This window comes from Protopterus annectens, chromosome 4.part0 (genome assembly GCF_019279795.1).
Source record: "Protopterus annectens isolate FY-2018-M chromosome 4.part0, PAN1.0, whole genome shotgun sequence".
Taxonomy (NCBI): Eukaryota; Metazoa; Chordata; order Ceratodontiformes; family Protopteridae; genus Protopterus; species Protopterus annectens.
In genome coordinates, this window is record NC_056733.1 from 50,216,638 (window position 1) to 50,234,339 (window position 17,702).

The following is a 17,702-nucleotide window of genomic DNA, read 5'->3' on the forward strand; positions in this document are numbered from 1 at the left end:
GTACAGAGACATGATTAAACTTAACAGGAAACAACAGTTATTTACTGGTACCCTGTCTGATGTCCTTACTTTTCAATTTTATTTAAGAAAGGCTTGCGAGTGTCAGTTTGTACGAGTTGTGGTTTAATTCTGAAATACCTGAGATGTCAGTGACACTGTGCTACACTTCAAACAGCCTTTACTACTAGATAAATGTATTTTGATTGCTATTTTTATATACTAAATTTATTTTCATTAAACCTTTATTAGAACTTTGTGGTCAGTTTTACAAAAACAGCACTCTAGAAGGATCCCGACTGGAGAGAGTTCAAAGAAAGTTTCTCAACTACTTTAACTAATTTAAACATTTAGAACTTTAATTTCCTTATAAATCTTAATATGGAATTTAGGACCTGGCAAGGAGAAGTTCTATGTAAACTCCATGGCTTTCAAGTACTTATTACAAACACTTTACTAAAATCAGTGTAAACTATTTCATCTAGGCATAAATAACACTGTAAAAGATGATAATTTTATTATATGAAACCTGCCATGTTTATAGAATGAGCATCCACATTGCTAAGAGAATATACATCAGTCCTAGTGTTTAAATCTGTACTTCGTAAATATATTTGAAGTAAGAGGTTACAGACAGGGATTCATACATTGATAGACATTCCAAAGCTACTGTGATGGCCTCTCTACCTGGGGCCAGTAATCAAACAGCCTCGGTCCTCACCACTGTCACCGGTGAGAGACAGCCACTAAGAACAGGAATGAATTTACACAGTATTTTCAGATGCAGCTCTCTGCATCAAGCACAGTTTTCTTCAAGAGCACACAGGGAACATGCTCCAGACCTGGGAGTGGACTCTGTCTCCAAAGTTCCCAAACAAGACTCACTTTGGAGCACTGTGTCCTATTCCAAGCAGCTGAAATAACCACACCTGGGTATTTTATTTTTACACACACACACACACACACACACACACACACACACACACACACACACACACACACACACACACACACACACACACACACACACACACTTCTGAGAAAGGATGGTACAGATTTACTAGCTGTACACATTCTGTCCAGACTATAAGGTAACCATGCTGCCACCAGTCAACCACTTTCAGGCTCTTACAAGGGTATCCAATTATACTCTAATCAATACTTATATAAACGGTAGAGTATAACCAAAGCAGTAAGGCTTTTCAGAGTGGCCACAACATTACTAAAATAGACACAAGTACTCTCAAGATGTTAAAAGTATTCCCTAAAAGACCAGCCAAAATGAAAGGTATAAGAATAATAATAAATAATAAAATAGAAAACACGAGAATGCTAAATTTCTAAGTACAATAAGCAACAAAGTTTCAATCACAGGAGAAATAAAAATAACATAGCTGGACAGATTCAAAGAGATGGAGAAAAACAATACTTATCTAATCTCACTATATTTCCTGAGTGTCTAAAGAATAACTGTTCCCTTGCTAACATAATTAATACAGGAAAGCAGATTAGATGCTGACAGGCTTACTTCCACAAGGCAAGGTGATGAGCTTCTAACTATAATTGAACTAAACAACTAATAACTGACTGTGATAATTCAGGTTCCAAAGAAAACAAAAGAAAACAAATTGCTGTAAGAGTTCCATCGTCTCAGTGCTGGTTATAGAGTGACATCACATTTGATCACCTGTTTCTGGTACAATACATACTCAGAACTTTGCTAAGATCTGTTGCAGTATCCAAAAACTATAGAACAATTTCAAAAGCTTCTATTCTTCCCTTCTAGAATTCTTTGTTTAAACATAAACATTTAATAAGTTCTAATAACACAGTTGATACATTTTTAACACAAGTATTTGTACAAGTCAATGTGATGGTCAAATGACACAAAACCATCTAAAAAACTCCAGCCAACCATGCTGGCACAAGTTACACAAAAACTGGAGGAGAGATGCACTATCTTATGCAAAATTCCACGGGATATTTCCCGAAAGATTTTTTTTCCAAATGGGAATATATAACAGCATGCTGTTGGAACTGGACTGCTCACTTATGAAGAAGTCTGTTTACCTATGAAGATGTCAGCCTTCAACAAAATGAGTTTCCTAACTTATCCTGCACACTGTAGGTCTGGGTTACTTGTTGATTCCTTATAACTCTGCATGCTGCTGATCAGCTACTGCTAGAGAGTCCCAGAGAGCATTAACATTTGCAAACAATTAGCTGCAAGGGATGTTTGACTAAACAGCCCCAGATCTGTGGTTTTCTCTACTTCAGTAGGTATCAGAATACAGCACAGTGAATGTGTTTAAAAAAAGGCTTCAATTTTTTGCTACCTGAAAAAAAATTCCAAATATGCCTGCTATCAGAATCTGTTACATTAGTGCAGATGCATACCATGTTTATAGTTTTAATGGCTGCTTTCTTTAATTTTTTATGCAGTTTGTATTTAAGATGCTTGTCTGGCATGCCGCCTTGTAAAAGGCACAATTAAAATACATCTGTTTACTTATTCACACCCATAATCGTACCTAGCCTATTTTTGCCTCCCCCCCACAGCATTCCTCCCAGCTCCTTGAAAATTACAGTCCTCATCTTTTCCATTTATTTTCCTCCATTCTGTCCTAGTTATCTCCCTTGGCAAAGGCTGAAGGATGGGGTAGTATTTGCTTCCAGCCTATGGTACACAAGGCATCAGACCCATTGCAATCACTCGGTGACATTAGGAGCTCCTTAGTGTGGTGGGGGAGTGCCTCATCTAGACTCCTTTTTATGACTTTTTCCCTTCTTCTTCCGCTGTACAAACACATTTGAGCTAGTGTTATGGTGCATCGAGTGCACTTATCTCTGCGTGTGTGTGTGTGTGTGTGTGTGTGTGTGTGTGTGTGTGTGTGTGTGTGTGTGTGTGTGTGTGTGTGTGTGTGTGTGTGGTTTTATGACTTTTTGCAGTACACCTGACCTCTTGTAGGTGTCATCAGTATACTGTTCTGAGTAAAACACTTCATGTTTAAAGACTGTCAAACCTTTAATCCCTCTGCTTTGTTACTAAACTCATGCTTGTGCAGTTACAGATTAATGCACTGCTTTAAAGACACTGTGCATGAAGTTTTCAGTATCTTTGAATTAAAACACAGTTGAGTCAGAGGCAAACTGCTTTTTTTAAGCTTTTCAAGGTGAAATGCTCAATAAGATGACTAAGATTCTGCAAGGGGAGCTGCTCATTTGTTAACATTTACCTTTAAGGTAAATCCACAAACATTTTATTTTATTTATTTAATTATTTACATTTGTTAACCAGGTAGTGTCTGATTGGGTTGAAAAAAAAAAACGTTTTCAGCTGAGACCCGGGGAGAAAAGCTCCACAACAAAAAGAACATTATTAAGGTACTAGTAGTAAATTTAGTTTAAGTAGTACATTGCTAACAATATGTAAATGAGCCTAACAAAAATATTATAGCAAAATATAATAACAGAATACAATATAAACATGCATGTTTCAGGCATACAGGAATAGTATTTTTTTTACAATATATATGAGGTACATAAGTCATGTGAGTTACTTCTGAAAGAGAAAAATTGCTCATGTAGTTTTACAAGTTAGGTCATCTGAAGAAACAAAGATTAATAAAGTTAAGACAGAGAGTGGGATAGCCCTATGTGGGATGAGCACTATTTGGGCTGCCATGTGTGAGATGAGTGGATAAAATAGGAAGAATATTAGTTGGGAGCAATACAGGGGCATAGCCAATTATCATTTAAATAGTCTTTCAGGGTAGTTTTAAATGTGGACAGGTTGGGGTGTTTAGTTTTCTGGACCGTATTCTCTTTCTTGAGGCTACAAAGGCCACATATCAGTGAAATGAAAGAGTGCACAACATTTGCAGTGATGTCTAGAAAGTAGTAATGGTAGCAAAGACAAAATAAGGAGCAGAAATGATACTCACAGGCTGTATTACTGAGTATAGTAGTGATGGTGAGTAACACATCATTAGATACAACAACAGTTAGCAGAATGGTTTAACGCTTATTAGTGAAATACCTTTGGAGCCAGTTCCATGTTCTCACTGGTGGTTTGCAATCCCTGAACATGCATCTGTTCCTTGTATCTAGTATATACAGTCATACCATGCCACATACTGGCATTCGGGTCTCATGAACAGTTGGAGAACTGTGGTTGTCATGGCTGAAACTCTTGACTATAACGGCATAATCTTCTTTTACAGAGATCTTAGTCTTAGTGGTACAACTCCTTTCTTTCATTCTTTTATATAATTACATTCTTTACTGTTCAATTTTGGGTTCTCTTAACTGGATTACCACTAATACTCTTGTTGCAAATGGGTGCACTGACATTTAGTAATATTAGGATTTTCTACCCTATTCCCTTTCTACTGAGTAACTACATGCACTCACTTTACAGTCACCACTAGAAACTGCAGATGTAGCTATAAGGTTCCACCCCACCCTTGAAAGAAGACTTGATCTCCCAGTACTAATGCATTCCCTAACTGACAAGCCCTTTGGTGTTTGAGAGATTGCTCCTGGATCAATGCTGCCAGTGTCCCAAGCTGAAATTTATGTGAGGGCCTTGCTCCCTTAATGCTTTGCTCCACTTGGTACTAGCCACTTGCCTATACATTCTGCAAGTGGTAGTGAGCATACTTGTTGCAGGGAGTCCCCTCCTTCCCCAGGAGTATCACACCTTTGTCCACTTGTAATTCTTTCCCCACCTAGTCCTTTGTGTTTACTAGGAGGCTAACTGAATGAAGTCAGTTGAAGTACACATGACTTATCTTAAAACTGATGAAATATGGTCTGTAGCACTGTAATATAACCAACTATGCAAGAATATATAAATAAGAATTTTAGCAAAGAACAAATTGGGGTATTTGGTGGCATCACTTTGCTGCAGATGGAAAAGAAATAAAGAGCTGTGGGAGTGCACAGTGATGGGTGACTTGCTGAGCCCAGTAGATGCAACTGCCATTTTCATGTGTGACCCTGGAACATTGTCTGCTTAAACAGTTGCTTACACTCACCTTGCATGCATTTGGAAACTAAGGGAATCAAACCCAGGACTACTTGAAAATTATCATTAGCAGCTTATAAAAATGCCACGCGTTTGCACATACAACCTAACCTGCAGATGTTTAAAATAGAAACAATGGCCCTTGAAAAAGTATATACATCCAACTAAAAATCAGGGCATCCAATCAGCATAAAATACCAAATAGCACACAAAACTTCCTGCTTCTAGTCAGAAGCACATATTTAAAAAGCTGAGAGTGACAAAAAAATAAAGAAAAATGTAAATACATTATCAGAGAGCCACTGTAAAATCTATAGACTTTACTGAACCATATTGCAAAATTCTACCACTCAAGATCTTTTATTTTTGCTTCAACAAGAGTGAGATCTAAGATGTGTTTCCTCTTTCTTTATTGTTGCTGCTAGTATGCTGGTCATTCACTGTGGTGTTCTGTGCACTGGACAACTTCAATAATCATGAGGAGGATTTAGGAAATTATGTAAAGTGAAAAATCAGGCCTGAAAACAGGGACATACCTACAAAACGAAGGACATCCTGTATAGGGGAAAATCAGGCCTGAAAACAGGGACATACCTACAAAATGAAGGACATCCTGTATAGGGGAATACCAGGCCTGAAAACAGGGACATACCTACAAAATGAAGGACATCCTGTATAGGGGAATACCAGGCCTGAAAACAGGGACATACCTACAAAATGAAGGATATCCTGTATAGGGGAAAATCAGGCCTGAAAACAGGGACATACCTACAAAATGAAGGACATCCTGTATAGGGGAAAATCAGGCCTGAAAACAGGGACATACTGTTAAGAGAAAAAGTTTTAAAAACATACTGTTATTTGTCTTTTTCCTGTTCTTGCAAAGTGAACATGTTATTTGTTGGGATATGCCTATCAAAGATGGGCCTCATCTGTGAACAAAATGCAGCATTGCTTATGAACCTGAATGATATCTGTTTTCTGCATTTCAGAATAAAGAGATTTGGTTATAGCTCAGTGAAGCCTGGGATAAGGACGCACGGCCGAGTAAGAGTTAATTTACTGAGGCAGGCTGTGTGTCCTGGAAAATTTGAGCTACCATTGTTGAATTGAATATTCTGTACTTCTTGAACATTCTGTACTAACTGTGGGTTTGAGGTAATTTGTGATAAACATGTTTTTCCTATATGTTTTTCATAGCCAACTGTCAACGGTCAGAAATGTAACAAAAAGTTGTTTTGCTTGCAGTATAAAAGTTGATGTCAGTAAACAAGTTGATCAGATCAGAGGAGATCAGATCAGTCCAGACTGGACATCTTGGCCAACATGCTGTGTAATCTGGTTAACTGCTAATAAAGGAAAATTCATCACCTGAGGCAGATGCGACTCGTTTGAATTTTTTCTTCTGACATTTTGGTCCTTCGGACCGGAAACCTCTACGAAGATACGGATCAGACCAACAGAGAGACCGAAAAACCTGTGTAGGTGAGGGTATCTCATCTTAAGATTCCCTCGACTGAAAGCCCTCCGGCTGATTTGTCATTGAAAAGAGGCCGGCCGCTCTCTGATCCCTATCTGTGGGACGGTTTCTGAATGAAAAGGGGAAACGAAGTCTCATCTGGTTTAGGTAGGATGAAAAATAAATTTCTTTTAATTTAATTTAATCTTGTCGACAAGGTTTTATTTTTAGTTAAGGATGGGTAGGATTACTTGTTAAGATTATTTTGTTAGGGTCACCCATTAAGATAGTCCCATTTTATAATAAGCCCTGTAAAATAATTTTGATACAGTCCTAAATACCTGAAAAAAAAAAAAAAAGGAAAGGTAAAGTAAGAAATCTAGGGGAAACATGGGTTCGAGTTGCTGCAAGTGTGAGAGTGATGTCTGTTTAAATGCTGATGCTAAGTATATGAAAGGTTTAAACAAAAATAATGTTAAATTTTTGAAAAAGTGGAAGTCGAGATATGATTTTGATGGTACACTGAATAAGAATGCCTGTGCAAAATTGGTTAGAGATTTGAAAAGAGATGCGGGAACTAGAACTAAAAAACAAAGACAATTGGGATTTCCCCAAGCACAAAAATGGTTAGAAGAGGCAAATAAATGAGCTATAAAAGAAAAACAGTGCCAGGAAAAAGAAAAAAATAAATCAAAAGGGATCACTGGTGCCAAGTGGAAAAGTAGCTTTATTTTTAGATAAGGAGGATGAGCATACAGTTTGTGCGGTACAAAGGCAGACAACTGCCCCACCGTATGGGGAAACTGCTGCTGCTGTACTGGCGGAACCTCCTCAATATCAGTCTGAAGATGTGGGATCTGTATAGCAGGGTGGGTTATTGGCTGCTCAAGGAAACATTGTGACCCCTCCAATTTACCCGCAAATTCCCATAGTACCCAAGGTTGCTTTGCAACAGGTAGACCAACCTATGCAGTTAAGGTCGGGACCAGCACGGCAAGGACGTTGGGCCATTAAACTTTCTGACCACTCAGAAGCCCTTCCCTTAATACAAGTTGCAAACCCACAAGCAGGGGATGTTGGACAAGAGCCAACTATTTTAGTTTATCGTCCCTGGGCTAGAGAGGATATAAAACAAGCTACGGATGGTATTCCTCATCCCAAGGTTAATTTTCAAAAGTTTTCTGAGGACATAGTTGGTATGCATTTAAGTTGTCATCTAAATGGTTTAGAAGTAGAACAAGTAGTGCGACAAATCCTGGGTCCAGATTGGCACTTAGTTTGTGGTACTTGGACATGTAAGGCAGATGACGGCACTACATTAAAGCATAATTCTGGGGTGTTAGACATGCGAGTCACTGATCTGTTGAAGATAATTTCTGATAAGTGGCGTCCAAGAGCAGATTGGACAGTAATAAATCAGTGCATCCAAAATTATGATGAATCTGTAGATCACTATATTGTAAGATTGACAGAACTGTTCAATAACCATTGTGGAATGATGATTCCGCAGGATCAGGCTACTGATAGTCCGTACGAACAGCAATTGAAAAACGCTTTTCTTAAAGGTTGTAAGGCTCCGATAAATAGTTTTATAACTAAGCATATGGTTGATCACAGAACATGTAGACTGCAACCTTTGTTTGAATATGCACGGCATGCTGAGCGACATTTCAATTTAAAAAAGAAAAAGAAAGTACAAGTGTTAGCAGTAGGGGATGATGGTAGTATATTTTTGGTACAGGACCAAAGAGGGCAAGGGCGCCATGGTGGCGTACAAAGACGTGGGGGCCTGAAATGGGACACGTCGTATAAACAAGGTGGACATTCAGAGGAATATGAGGGGAGGTTAAAACGTGGAGAATGTTTTAAATGCGGTAGACGTGGGCACTTTGCTGCCGACTGCGAAGAGTGTCAACATCCCCCACAGCTTACGAACAAGGGCTCCGCATGACTATATGATAGTAAAGGAAGGCACCAAATTCATTATTGTGATTATTGTAGAGAAGAAGAAAGCGAGAATGATTGTGATGATGATGAGCCAGACACTCTCTGCGATGAATGTCAGGACACCCAGGAAATTAAGGAAGGGCGGGATTGTGACTGTGAAGTCATAAACCTGGCACATATGGGTATTGCTATGCATCTGGATCAAAAACCCATGATAGAGTTTTTGGTTGAGGGGCAGAAAGTGGAGTTTTTATGTGATTCAGGTGCATCGCGTACACTTTTCGGTCCAGCAGTTCTACCCCCGAACTGCGAAACAGATGAGTTTGTCCTTGTGAAAGCGGCAAACGGGAAAATCTATAAGGAACCACTGTCTCATTGTCTATTGTTCACAGATCCGCAAACAAACCAAACTGTTAGGTATAGGGTAATTATATCAAAAGTTTGTCCAGTTAATTTGCTGGGAAGAGATTTGATGCATTTGTTTGGAATAGCGGCAATTCCCACACCTAAAGGCATTGAAGCGAAAAGGTTAGCGGATGGCTTGGTGGTACAAGGAGTACAAGACTTGTTTTACTGGTATAGCCAGGACTCGATTTCAAACAGGCCGGGGAGGGTTGATACAGATTTGATCAACCTAGCTTTAAGTAAAACTAGGAGCGGGTCACCGCAGGTTGCGGCGCACTTACATTGTACTATGTACTACAGACAGGCCCCTGGTCCGGATAAAGAATTTGAAAAAGAATTCTTTAGGCACAAATGTGCAAGGATAATTTTGAATTATATGTTTTGGGATAAGCAAGGTAATACAGTAGTGACCTGTACTTTGACCAAGGAAATGAGTTCTTTATATCGCTCAGGTTATAGCCCACATATTTCAATTACTAAAGCGGTGGGGACACATTGGGTAGATTTGGCGAAAAAGGTAACAAATTGGGACACAATGTCCGAAAGTCAGTTGAAGGATCAACAGATCCAGGTACAAAAATTAAATTGGGTGACTTGGGCACAACCAAGTGTGCACCTCAGGGATGACAAAACAGAAATGGTATGACAAATCCTCCTAACACAAGAGGAAGATAGTGCGTTAAGTGCCTTACCTGTAGATTTATGGTCAAAAGGTAAAGGGGATGTAGAACTGATGAAAACAGCAGGTGAAGTTTGTATAACTCCAAAGTCAGGTTTTAGACCTTGTAAGCACCAATACCCGCTAAGTAAACAAGCAGAGGAAGGAATTAAGCCAGTCATTGAGCAGCTAAAACAGGTAGGAATTCTTGTTGAATGCCCAAATTCGCCCTGCAATACTCCATTGTTTCCTGTAAAGAAACCGGATGGGTCATGGAGGTTGGTTCAGGATTTACAAGCAGTTAATTTGGCTGTGATCCCAAGAGCACCGGTGGTCCCTGACCCGTATACATTACTTAATGATTTATTACCTCAGCACAGATATTTTTCTGTCATAGATATAAGCAATGCCTTTTTCTCCATACCACTACATAAGGAGAGTAGATTTTGGTTTGCATTCACTTATCAAGGTAAAAGATACATCTACACCAGATTGCCACAGGGCTATTGTAAGAGTCCGACAATATTCGCACAAGAAATGGCTGCGAATTTAGCTCAGTTTGTTCCCCCAGAGGGAAGCCAGGTTCTGTTGTATGTAGATGATATTTTGTTGGCCTCACCCACGCAGGAAAGTTGTAAAAAGGATACCCTAGCCCTTCTTAGTTTTTTAGCTGAGCAAGGACACAAGGTAAATAAAGAAAAGTTACAATTGTGGAAAGCACAAGTAAAGTACTTGGGTTATTTAATTTCCCAGGCAGGTAGACAATTGGAAAATAAAAGAAAACAAGCAATTCTAGAGGCACCTATGCCTACGACTAAGCGGGAGATTATGTCCATTTTAGGTGTGACTAATTTTTGTAGAAGTTGGATCCCTAACTATGCTGAGGAAGTAGGGCCATTGACCTCACTGATCTATGATACTCCCATGGCAGCTAAGAATAATATACAGTGGACAAATAAGGCAATACAGGCATTTATTAGAATTAAGCAATTGATAGCAGGATCCTCTGTTTTGGGTTTTCCGAACTATTCTAAGCCGTTTGTACAAATGGTTGATTGTAAGGGAGGATATATGACTTCGGTTCTGGTACAAGTACATGGGGATAAACAGAGGCCGATAGCTTTCTACTCCTCCAGATTAGATCCTGTTGCAAGGGCATTGTCGCATTGTGTTCAAGCTGTGGTGGCAGCCGCCATGGCAGTACAAGCCTCAGCATCATTAGTTTTGTTTCACCCATTACAATTGCGGGTTCCACATTCAGTAGCTACTATACTTTTGCAAGATAAGATAACCTTTTTATCTCCTAGTCGACATTTGTCGTGTATGACAGTGCTGCTGACACAGCCTCATATGACCATAGAAAGATGTACTACTCTTAATCCGGCGACACTTTTGCCGACTCCAGAAGAAGGTACTCCACACGTTTGTTTAGAGAGCATTCATGACAAAGTACTTCCCGACCAGATTTAACGGATATTCCGTTGATAGATTCTGATCTCGTTTTGTTTGTAGACGGATCAGCAAAGAAAGACACTGTAGGAAAAACACTAGTAGGGTATGCTGTCACCACAGAAACTGAAGTTTTGGAGGCAAAAGGATTGTCAAACATTTATTCTGCACAGGCAGCTGAGTTGGTGGCTTTGACTCGAGCTTGTACCTTAGGGAGGGTAAAAAAGTGACAATTTATACAGATAGTCAATATGCTTTCTCCACTGTACATGTTTTCGCTCAACTAGGGAAGAATAGGGGAATGGTTACTGCGACAGGCAAACCAATAAATCACAGAGATTTAATTTTACAGTTGTTAGATGCAGTGCAACTACCACTTCAGATAGCGATATGTAAATGTTCCGCACATACCAACAGAAAAGATCCTGTCTCCAGGGGAAATGCCCTTGCTGATATGGCTGCAAAAAAGGCAGCTCAAGAAAATGATTTGCTTTTACATGATAATGATTTGGAGCCCGGACACCTCTTAGACTTAGAGACACTAAAAGTAATGCAAACATTGACAACACAGAAGGAAAAATGTTGTTGGGTGAAATATGGTATCTCTCAACAGAGTGGGTTGTATAGGGCATCAGATGGCAAAATGGTATTACCCTCAAACCTTTTTAGGTATGCGGCATTGGTTAGCCATGGACCTGCCCATGTAGGAGTACAGACGATGATTCAAATAGTGTCTAAGGTGTTTTGGTGTAAAGGGTTTTCAACTTATGCAAAGCAATTCTGTTTATCTTGTTTATTATGTGCAAAGTATCATGTTCAGGGGGGAGTTAAGAAGTCTCAGCAGGCATTCCCCACCCCTCCGTATCCATTCCACACACTCTGTATGGACTTTATTGAATTGACACCCTCAGAGGGAAAAAGGTTCTGTTTGGTCATTATTGATGCTTTTTCTAAATGGGTAGAAGCTTTTCCAGTGAAGCATCCAAATGCACAAACAGTAACAAAGCTTTTGACTACAGAAATAATTCCCCGATTTGGCCTACCAAGACGCATTTACAGTGATAATGGGTCTCATTTTGTTAACCAGATTGTTCAGAAATTGGGTCAAGTGTTTCAAATTGATCTCAAAAATCATTGTGCTTACCATCCCCAATCAGCTGGACTGGTGGAAAGACACAACGGTGTCTTGAAAAGTAAGCTCCGCAAACTAATGGCAGAAACACATAGGTCATGGACTGCGTGCCTTCCGTTGGCACTCCTGTACATGCGAATCTCACCTTCCTACAAAGGACTTACACCATTTGAACTTTTGTTTGGGAGACCATATTATGTCCCGCAGTGGCAAGGATTGTTGCCAGCGGAATGTGAGGGGGGGGGGGGTGAGGATCTAGCTGATTATATGAAGAAGCTGCTAAATGTCAAATCTCTTGTAACCAATGACTCCTTTGCAGATTCCAGAAATGAAAGCTTGTTAAGCATGGCACCCGGGGACTGGGTGTGGATCCGAATTGTGAAGAGAAAGAATTGGTCATCCCCCAGGTGGGAAGGCCCATACCAAGTACTTATTTCGACACCTACGGCTGTAAAGATCGCTGAGAGGACTTCGTGGATTCATATCACCCACTGTAAAAAACTCAAGGCTCTTCCTTCTGCCATTGATATTGGTCAAACTCCACCGGACCTCTGAGCGCAAAGTCTGGCTACAAAGGGGGATTAGCCCAATAGGGGTTAGTTCATCTCAAACCCAGTGAAGAAACCAATGGCACGAGGTAGTCCTTAGGGAGGATGGCCATGTTCAACTGGTACTTGAACTGTCACATGATGATGATTTTGGTGGTGAAAGTAAATATGTCCATAAGAGAAGGAACAGTTGCAAGAGAAAAAGAAATGGTGGTGCTGCAAGTTGCAAGTTTAAGGTGAAACCACTTTGTGAAGGAATTTTGGACTGTTCTAAATAGAACAATAATAATTTCTTGACTCGTGCAAAATACTTGTGCAATAGAGACTGTATGTCCTGGTCAAGTGTTTGGTGGTCAACAGATGTGAATGGATGGGAAACAAGTGGTGCAGTGATACAAGAGAAAGATAAAAGCAGGCAACAAAGAATAAAAATTGCACATTTCCAAGGTACCGGAGTAGTTACTATAACCATTGTGTTACCACAAGAAAGTGATTCAGGAGTTTATGGAATCGGAGTGTCTCTTCCAACTAGAACTGATCCTTTGGGGACCCTCCAACTTAAAGTACAAAACCTTAAGAATGCTACAAATAAAGCAGATTTTGCCTTCACAAAAGAAGAACAATTGTTACTCGAGACGGGATTCGTACACCATAATGAATGGTTATCTTGGGTTAGATATAGTACCCGAGAAGCACATCGTGAGAACTGTATTTCTTGTGCTGAAGGTAAACAGCAATTAGCAACAGTCCCATTGATGCAAGATGAAGGTAACCTAACGTGTCTGTTGAAATTATTCTTCAACAAAACTGAAGATAAATGCAAAGATGAAACTCAGCGTTTTCCGATCATAAGCAAAGTTGAGAAACCGCCTGCAGCGATTTCCTATCCAGGTTCGTATATGTGCATTTCCAGAGATGGCACAGGGAAAAACTATGGCAATATGGGAGAGAACTATTGCAATGTTACTGTGAATGGCAATGGGAATCCATTTCTGGAGAACCAAACTCATAGTTTAGCAGACGTATGGTGGTTATGTGGAGACAACAAACTCAGATCAAGGCTTACGATTCCCTGGAAGGGAACTTGTGCACTTGTAAAGTTAATTCTGCCATTCTACATTTTCCCAGTTCCAGCAAGCAATTCCGTAAGAGAACTTGAAATAAAGCCGAGGTGGTTGAGTAGGAGAAAAAGAGAGGCACCGAAGCAATCTTTCGATAACGGTCTCTACATCGATAGCATTGGCGTAGCAAGAGGCGTACCTGATGAATACAAAGCAATAAACCAAATAGCAGCTGGTTTTACATCCATCTTTGTCTGGATCCAACCTAATAAGAATGTGGACTGGATCAACTACATTTACTATAACCAGCAGCATTTTGTGAACTATACCAAAGATGCATTGAAAGGAATTGATGAACAACTGGAGGCCACTTCGCAGGTGGCATGGCAAAATCGGATTGCGTTGGATATGCTCCTGACCAAAGAAGGAGGAGTTTGCAAGATGTTTGGGACTTTCTGTTGTACATATATTCCAAACAACACTGCGCCTGATGGAAGTATCACTCGAGCTTTGAAAGGTTTGGAGATGTTATCCGAAGAATTGACAGAGAACTCTGGGGAAATAATCCCTTTACAGATTTTCTACAAGCATGGTTTGGAAAATGGAGTCATCTCATCAGCAGTTTCCTGGTGTCCGTTGGAGTCGCTGTGGCTATCGTGGTGGTATGTGGTTGTTGTTGTATACCTTGTATCAGAGGTCTTCTACAAAGACTGGTTGATACTGCTGTTACGAAGATGATGTACCAGCAATTGCAACAGACTGGTGAAAGTGAATACATTGAAATGTGACTCTTTGCAAATGTTTTTGAAGTTTAAAAATTTGTCTTGCCAATGAAGTAATGTATGCAAAGAAAAACTTAGTTTTTACCATATATTGCTGAAATAAAAGACAAATAAAAGTGTTTTCAGGGGGGAAATGTTAAGAGAAAAAGTTTTAAAAATATACTGTTATTTGTCTTTTTCCTGTTCTTGCAAAGTGAACATGTTATTTGTTGGGATATGCCTGTCAAAGATGGGCCTCATCTGTGCACAAAATGCAGCATTGCTTATGAACCTGAATGATATCTGTTTTCTGCATTTTAGAATAAAGAGATTTGGTTATAGCTCAGTGAAGCCTGGGATAAGGACGCACGGCCGAGTAAGAGTTAATTTACTGAAGCAGGCTGTGTGTCCTGGAAAATTTGAGCTACCGCTGTTGAATTGAACATTCTGTACTTCTTGAACATTCTGTACTAACTGTGGGTTTGAGGTAATTTGTGATAAACATGTTTTTCCTATATGTTTTTCATAGCCAACTGTCAACGGTCAGAAATGTAACAAAAAGTTGTTTTGTTTGCAGTATAAAAGTTGATGTCAGTAAACAAGTTGATCAGATCAGAGGAGATCAGATCAGTCCAGACCGGACATCTTGGCCAACGTGCTGTGTAATCTGGTTAACTGCTAATAAAGGAAAATTCATCACCTGAGGCAGATGCGACTCGTTTGAATTTTTTCTTCTGACACATACCTACAAAATGATGGACATCCTGTATAGGGGAAAATCAGGCCTGAAAACAGGGACATACCTACAAAATGAAGGACATCCTGTATGGGGGAAAATCAGGCGTGAAAACAGGGACATACCTACAAAATGAAGGACATCCTGTATAGGGGAATACCAGGCCTGAAAACAGGGACATACCTACAAAATGAAGGACATCCTGTATAAGGGAAAATCAGGCCTGAAAAACAGGGACATACCTACAAAATTAAGGACATCATGTATAGGGGGAAATCAGGCTTGAAAACAGGAATATTACTCTGAAATAGGAACAGTTGAGAGATTTAATGACTGTGCAGTAAAAAAAAAAATTGCACACCAGTAGTGCCAGGTTTATTTGTCTCTATGTGACACTCCTATAAGAAGCCTGCATTGCAGTTATGAAGTCATAGTTTTACAAAGGTAGTCACACAGTGTAGAAGGTATTCTAACACAAAGGGGATAATGGCACAGTAAAGAATGACATGAAGTGAAATAAAGGCATGCTTGTCCTGATACTGCTGCTATCCCATTTCAATTTGTTAGTTTACAGTGATTAGTAAACCAGAAACTACCTACCTCTTTTCTCGACCGTCAGCTTCAGCAGAACAGCCAGGGCTCAAGGTAACTGGTAAACAAGAAAAATGAAGAATCAGTACATGACTTTATCAAACACAATAATCATCCAAATCATTCTACAGCACTCTCAGCTCTCCCTTGTAGTTCAAGGTCACTGTGGTGTTAGTTTTTGCTCTTTCTATACAGTAGGCTGTGGGAAGAGTTTTCAATGCTTGCATGAGGAACTAGCATAGGGTTCATAAACACTGAAGTGAATTCTTTGTTAGATATGCTCAGTTACTACAAACAACAGCTTGGGATGACAGACCTTAGAGGAGGTTCTACATGGAGACAAATAATTATGCCTTGTGAACTGAGTTACAAAAAAAAAAAAAAAACGTAAATACCAAATCATGTTGCTTAGCTGACTACATAGTACAAATTCTCAAAACCTGGACAGACTACCTTCAAGTTAACCAGCTTTTGTAAAACAAAACTGGCCAATGGATACATTTTAGGAGAGTCAATTATATGTGGTCAGACAAGTTGCAAAATACAGAATACCTGTTGAAATTAGAGATACCCAGCTAAATGCAAATTTACATATCTAGAAGGAATGGTAAATACAATATTCAATTTTTTTTTTCTTCAACTTGCTGAGCCCAGTAGGCACAACTGAGATTTTCAAGTATGACTCAGAAAAATACCTCTCAGCTGTCTTAGATTTTTCCAAAATGTCCAGTTTTTGCCTCAAATAAATTTTTGGTCTGTTCTTCATAAAATTTGTGACTTTCTGGGAAATCACTGAGGACTCAAGTCACTAAATAATGACATACATCTGAGTTTCAGACAATACATCGCCTTCAGAAAATACACACTAAAACAAAATCTGTTATTCTATCATCTTTCTAAGTTTATAAGAGCAGTATTTAAAACATTTTCCTGATTTTTGTCCTTTATCCTGCATTATATGTGGCTTTGTGAAGATTTGTTTGTGCTAAGAGGTTGAGAAGTATGCCAAGGAAAATTATTTACTTAAATGGTTGCTTACAATAACTCATCATGCATTTGGAAACTGAGGGAATCTAACGCAAGACTATCGGAAGAGCATCAGTAGCAGCTCATAAAAAAGTCATGTGTTCACACAAACTGGACTTAGCAGTTCTTAGTGTAGACAGCATGCACGATCATACTGCCCCACATTTGTGGCAAATAATGCTTCTTTCAATACCACTATGGATAACACCCATTTGAATTTTGTTGATACAGGAAATTGTGGATTTCTGTCTACAGTTCTATCTTTGTAATTGTTTCTTCTGTCAGGAGGGATATATATCATGGATTTCTATTGGCTTTTGGAAAGATTTCTGACTCAATCCTATGTGTCCTGCACTACATACAGACTTTGGTTAGTTCTTGAACCATTTATGGAGAGTGTTCTCGTTAAACACCAACATGCATTAACATTCCATTTCTGCCTGTTTGTTTCACTCTCTTTTGAGCTTCCTTGCTATAAAATTTCCATTGTGTCACTGCTTCTTTTTCTTTGTGGAGGATGGGGGTGGGTAACTTGTTTTGTCACATCAGTATGTGTTTCACATAATTTCTTCAAGTACCCCATTGGACAACATTTCATATAGCTTATTTTTTGAGGCCTAGGTTCTTCTATGGAGATACCAACATTTTGGTCATGCCTTACTGGGAAGAGATAGCTAGGATCTGATGAGAAAAGGAGTGTGACTGAAAGACTGCAACTATCCCCAATACTTCAACTTTTCTTTGCCAGCATATCACATTACAAGGCTTTTTAATAAGAAGAAACATTCTGACCCTTTCCTTTACTTTATACAGTTTCAGAACTCCATTTTGCAGTTTCACTTTATTCTGTTGCTTGCAAAACATAGGTTGACTCTGAGATGGATTATTTTTGGATCCACTGGG

At 39.3% G+C, this 17,702-nt stretch overlaps 1 protein-coding gene across 1 annotated transcript in view; it reads right to left on the reverse strand.

Moving 5' to 3' along the window:
* The window catches only part of CARD14 (caspase recruitment domain family member 14), a 186,298-nt gene that overhangs the window by 52,481 nt on the left and 116,115 nt on the right, over positions 1-17,702 (reverse strand). The window contains exon 12 of the mRNA XM_044068083.1: positions 15,783-15,831. Coding sequence (XP_043924018.1) covers positions 15,783-15,831 — 49 coding nt within the window. The remainder of the gene's footprint in view (positions 1-15,782; positions 15,832-17,702) is intronic.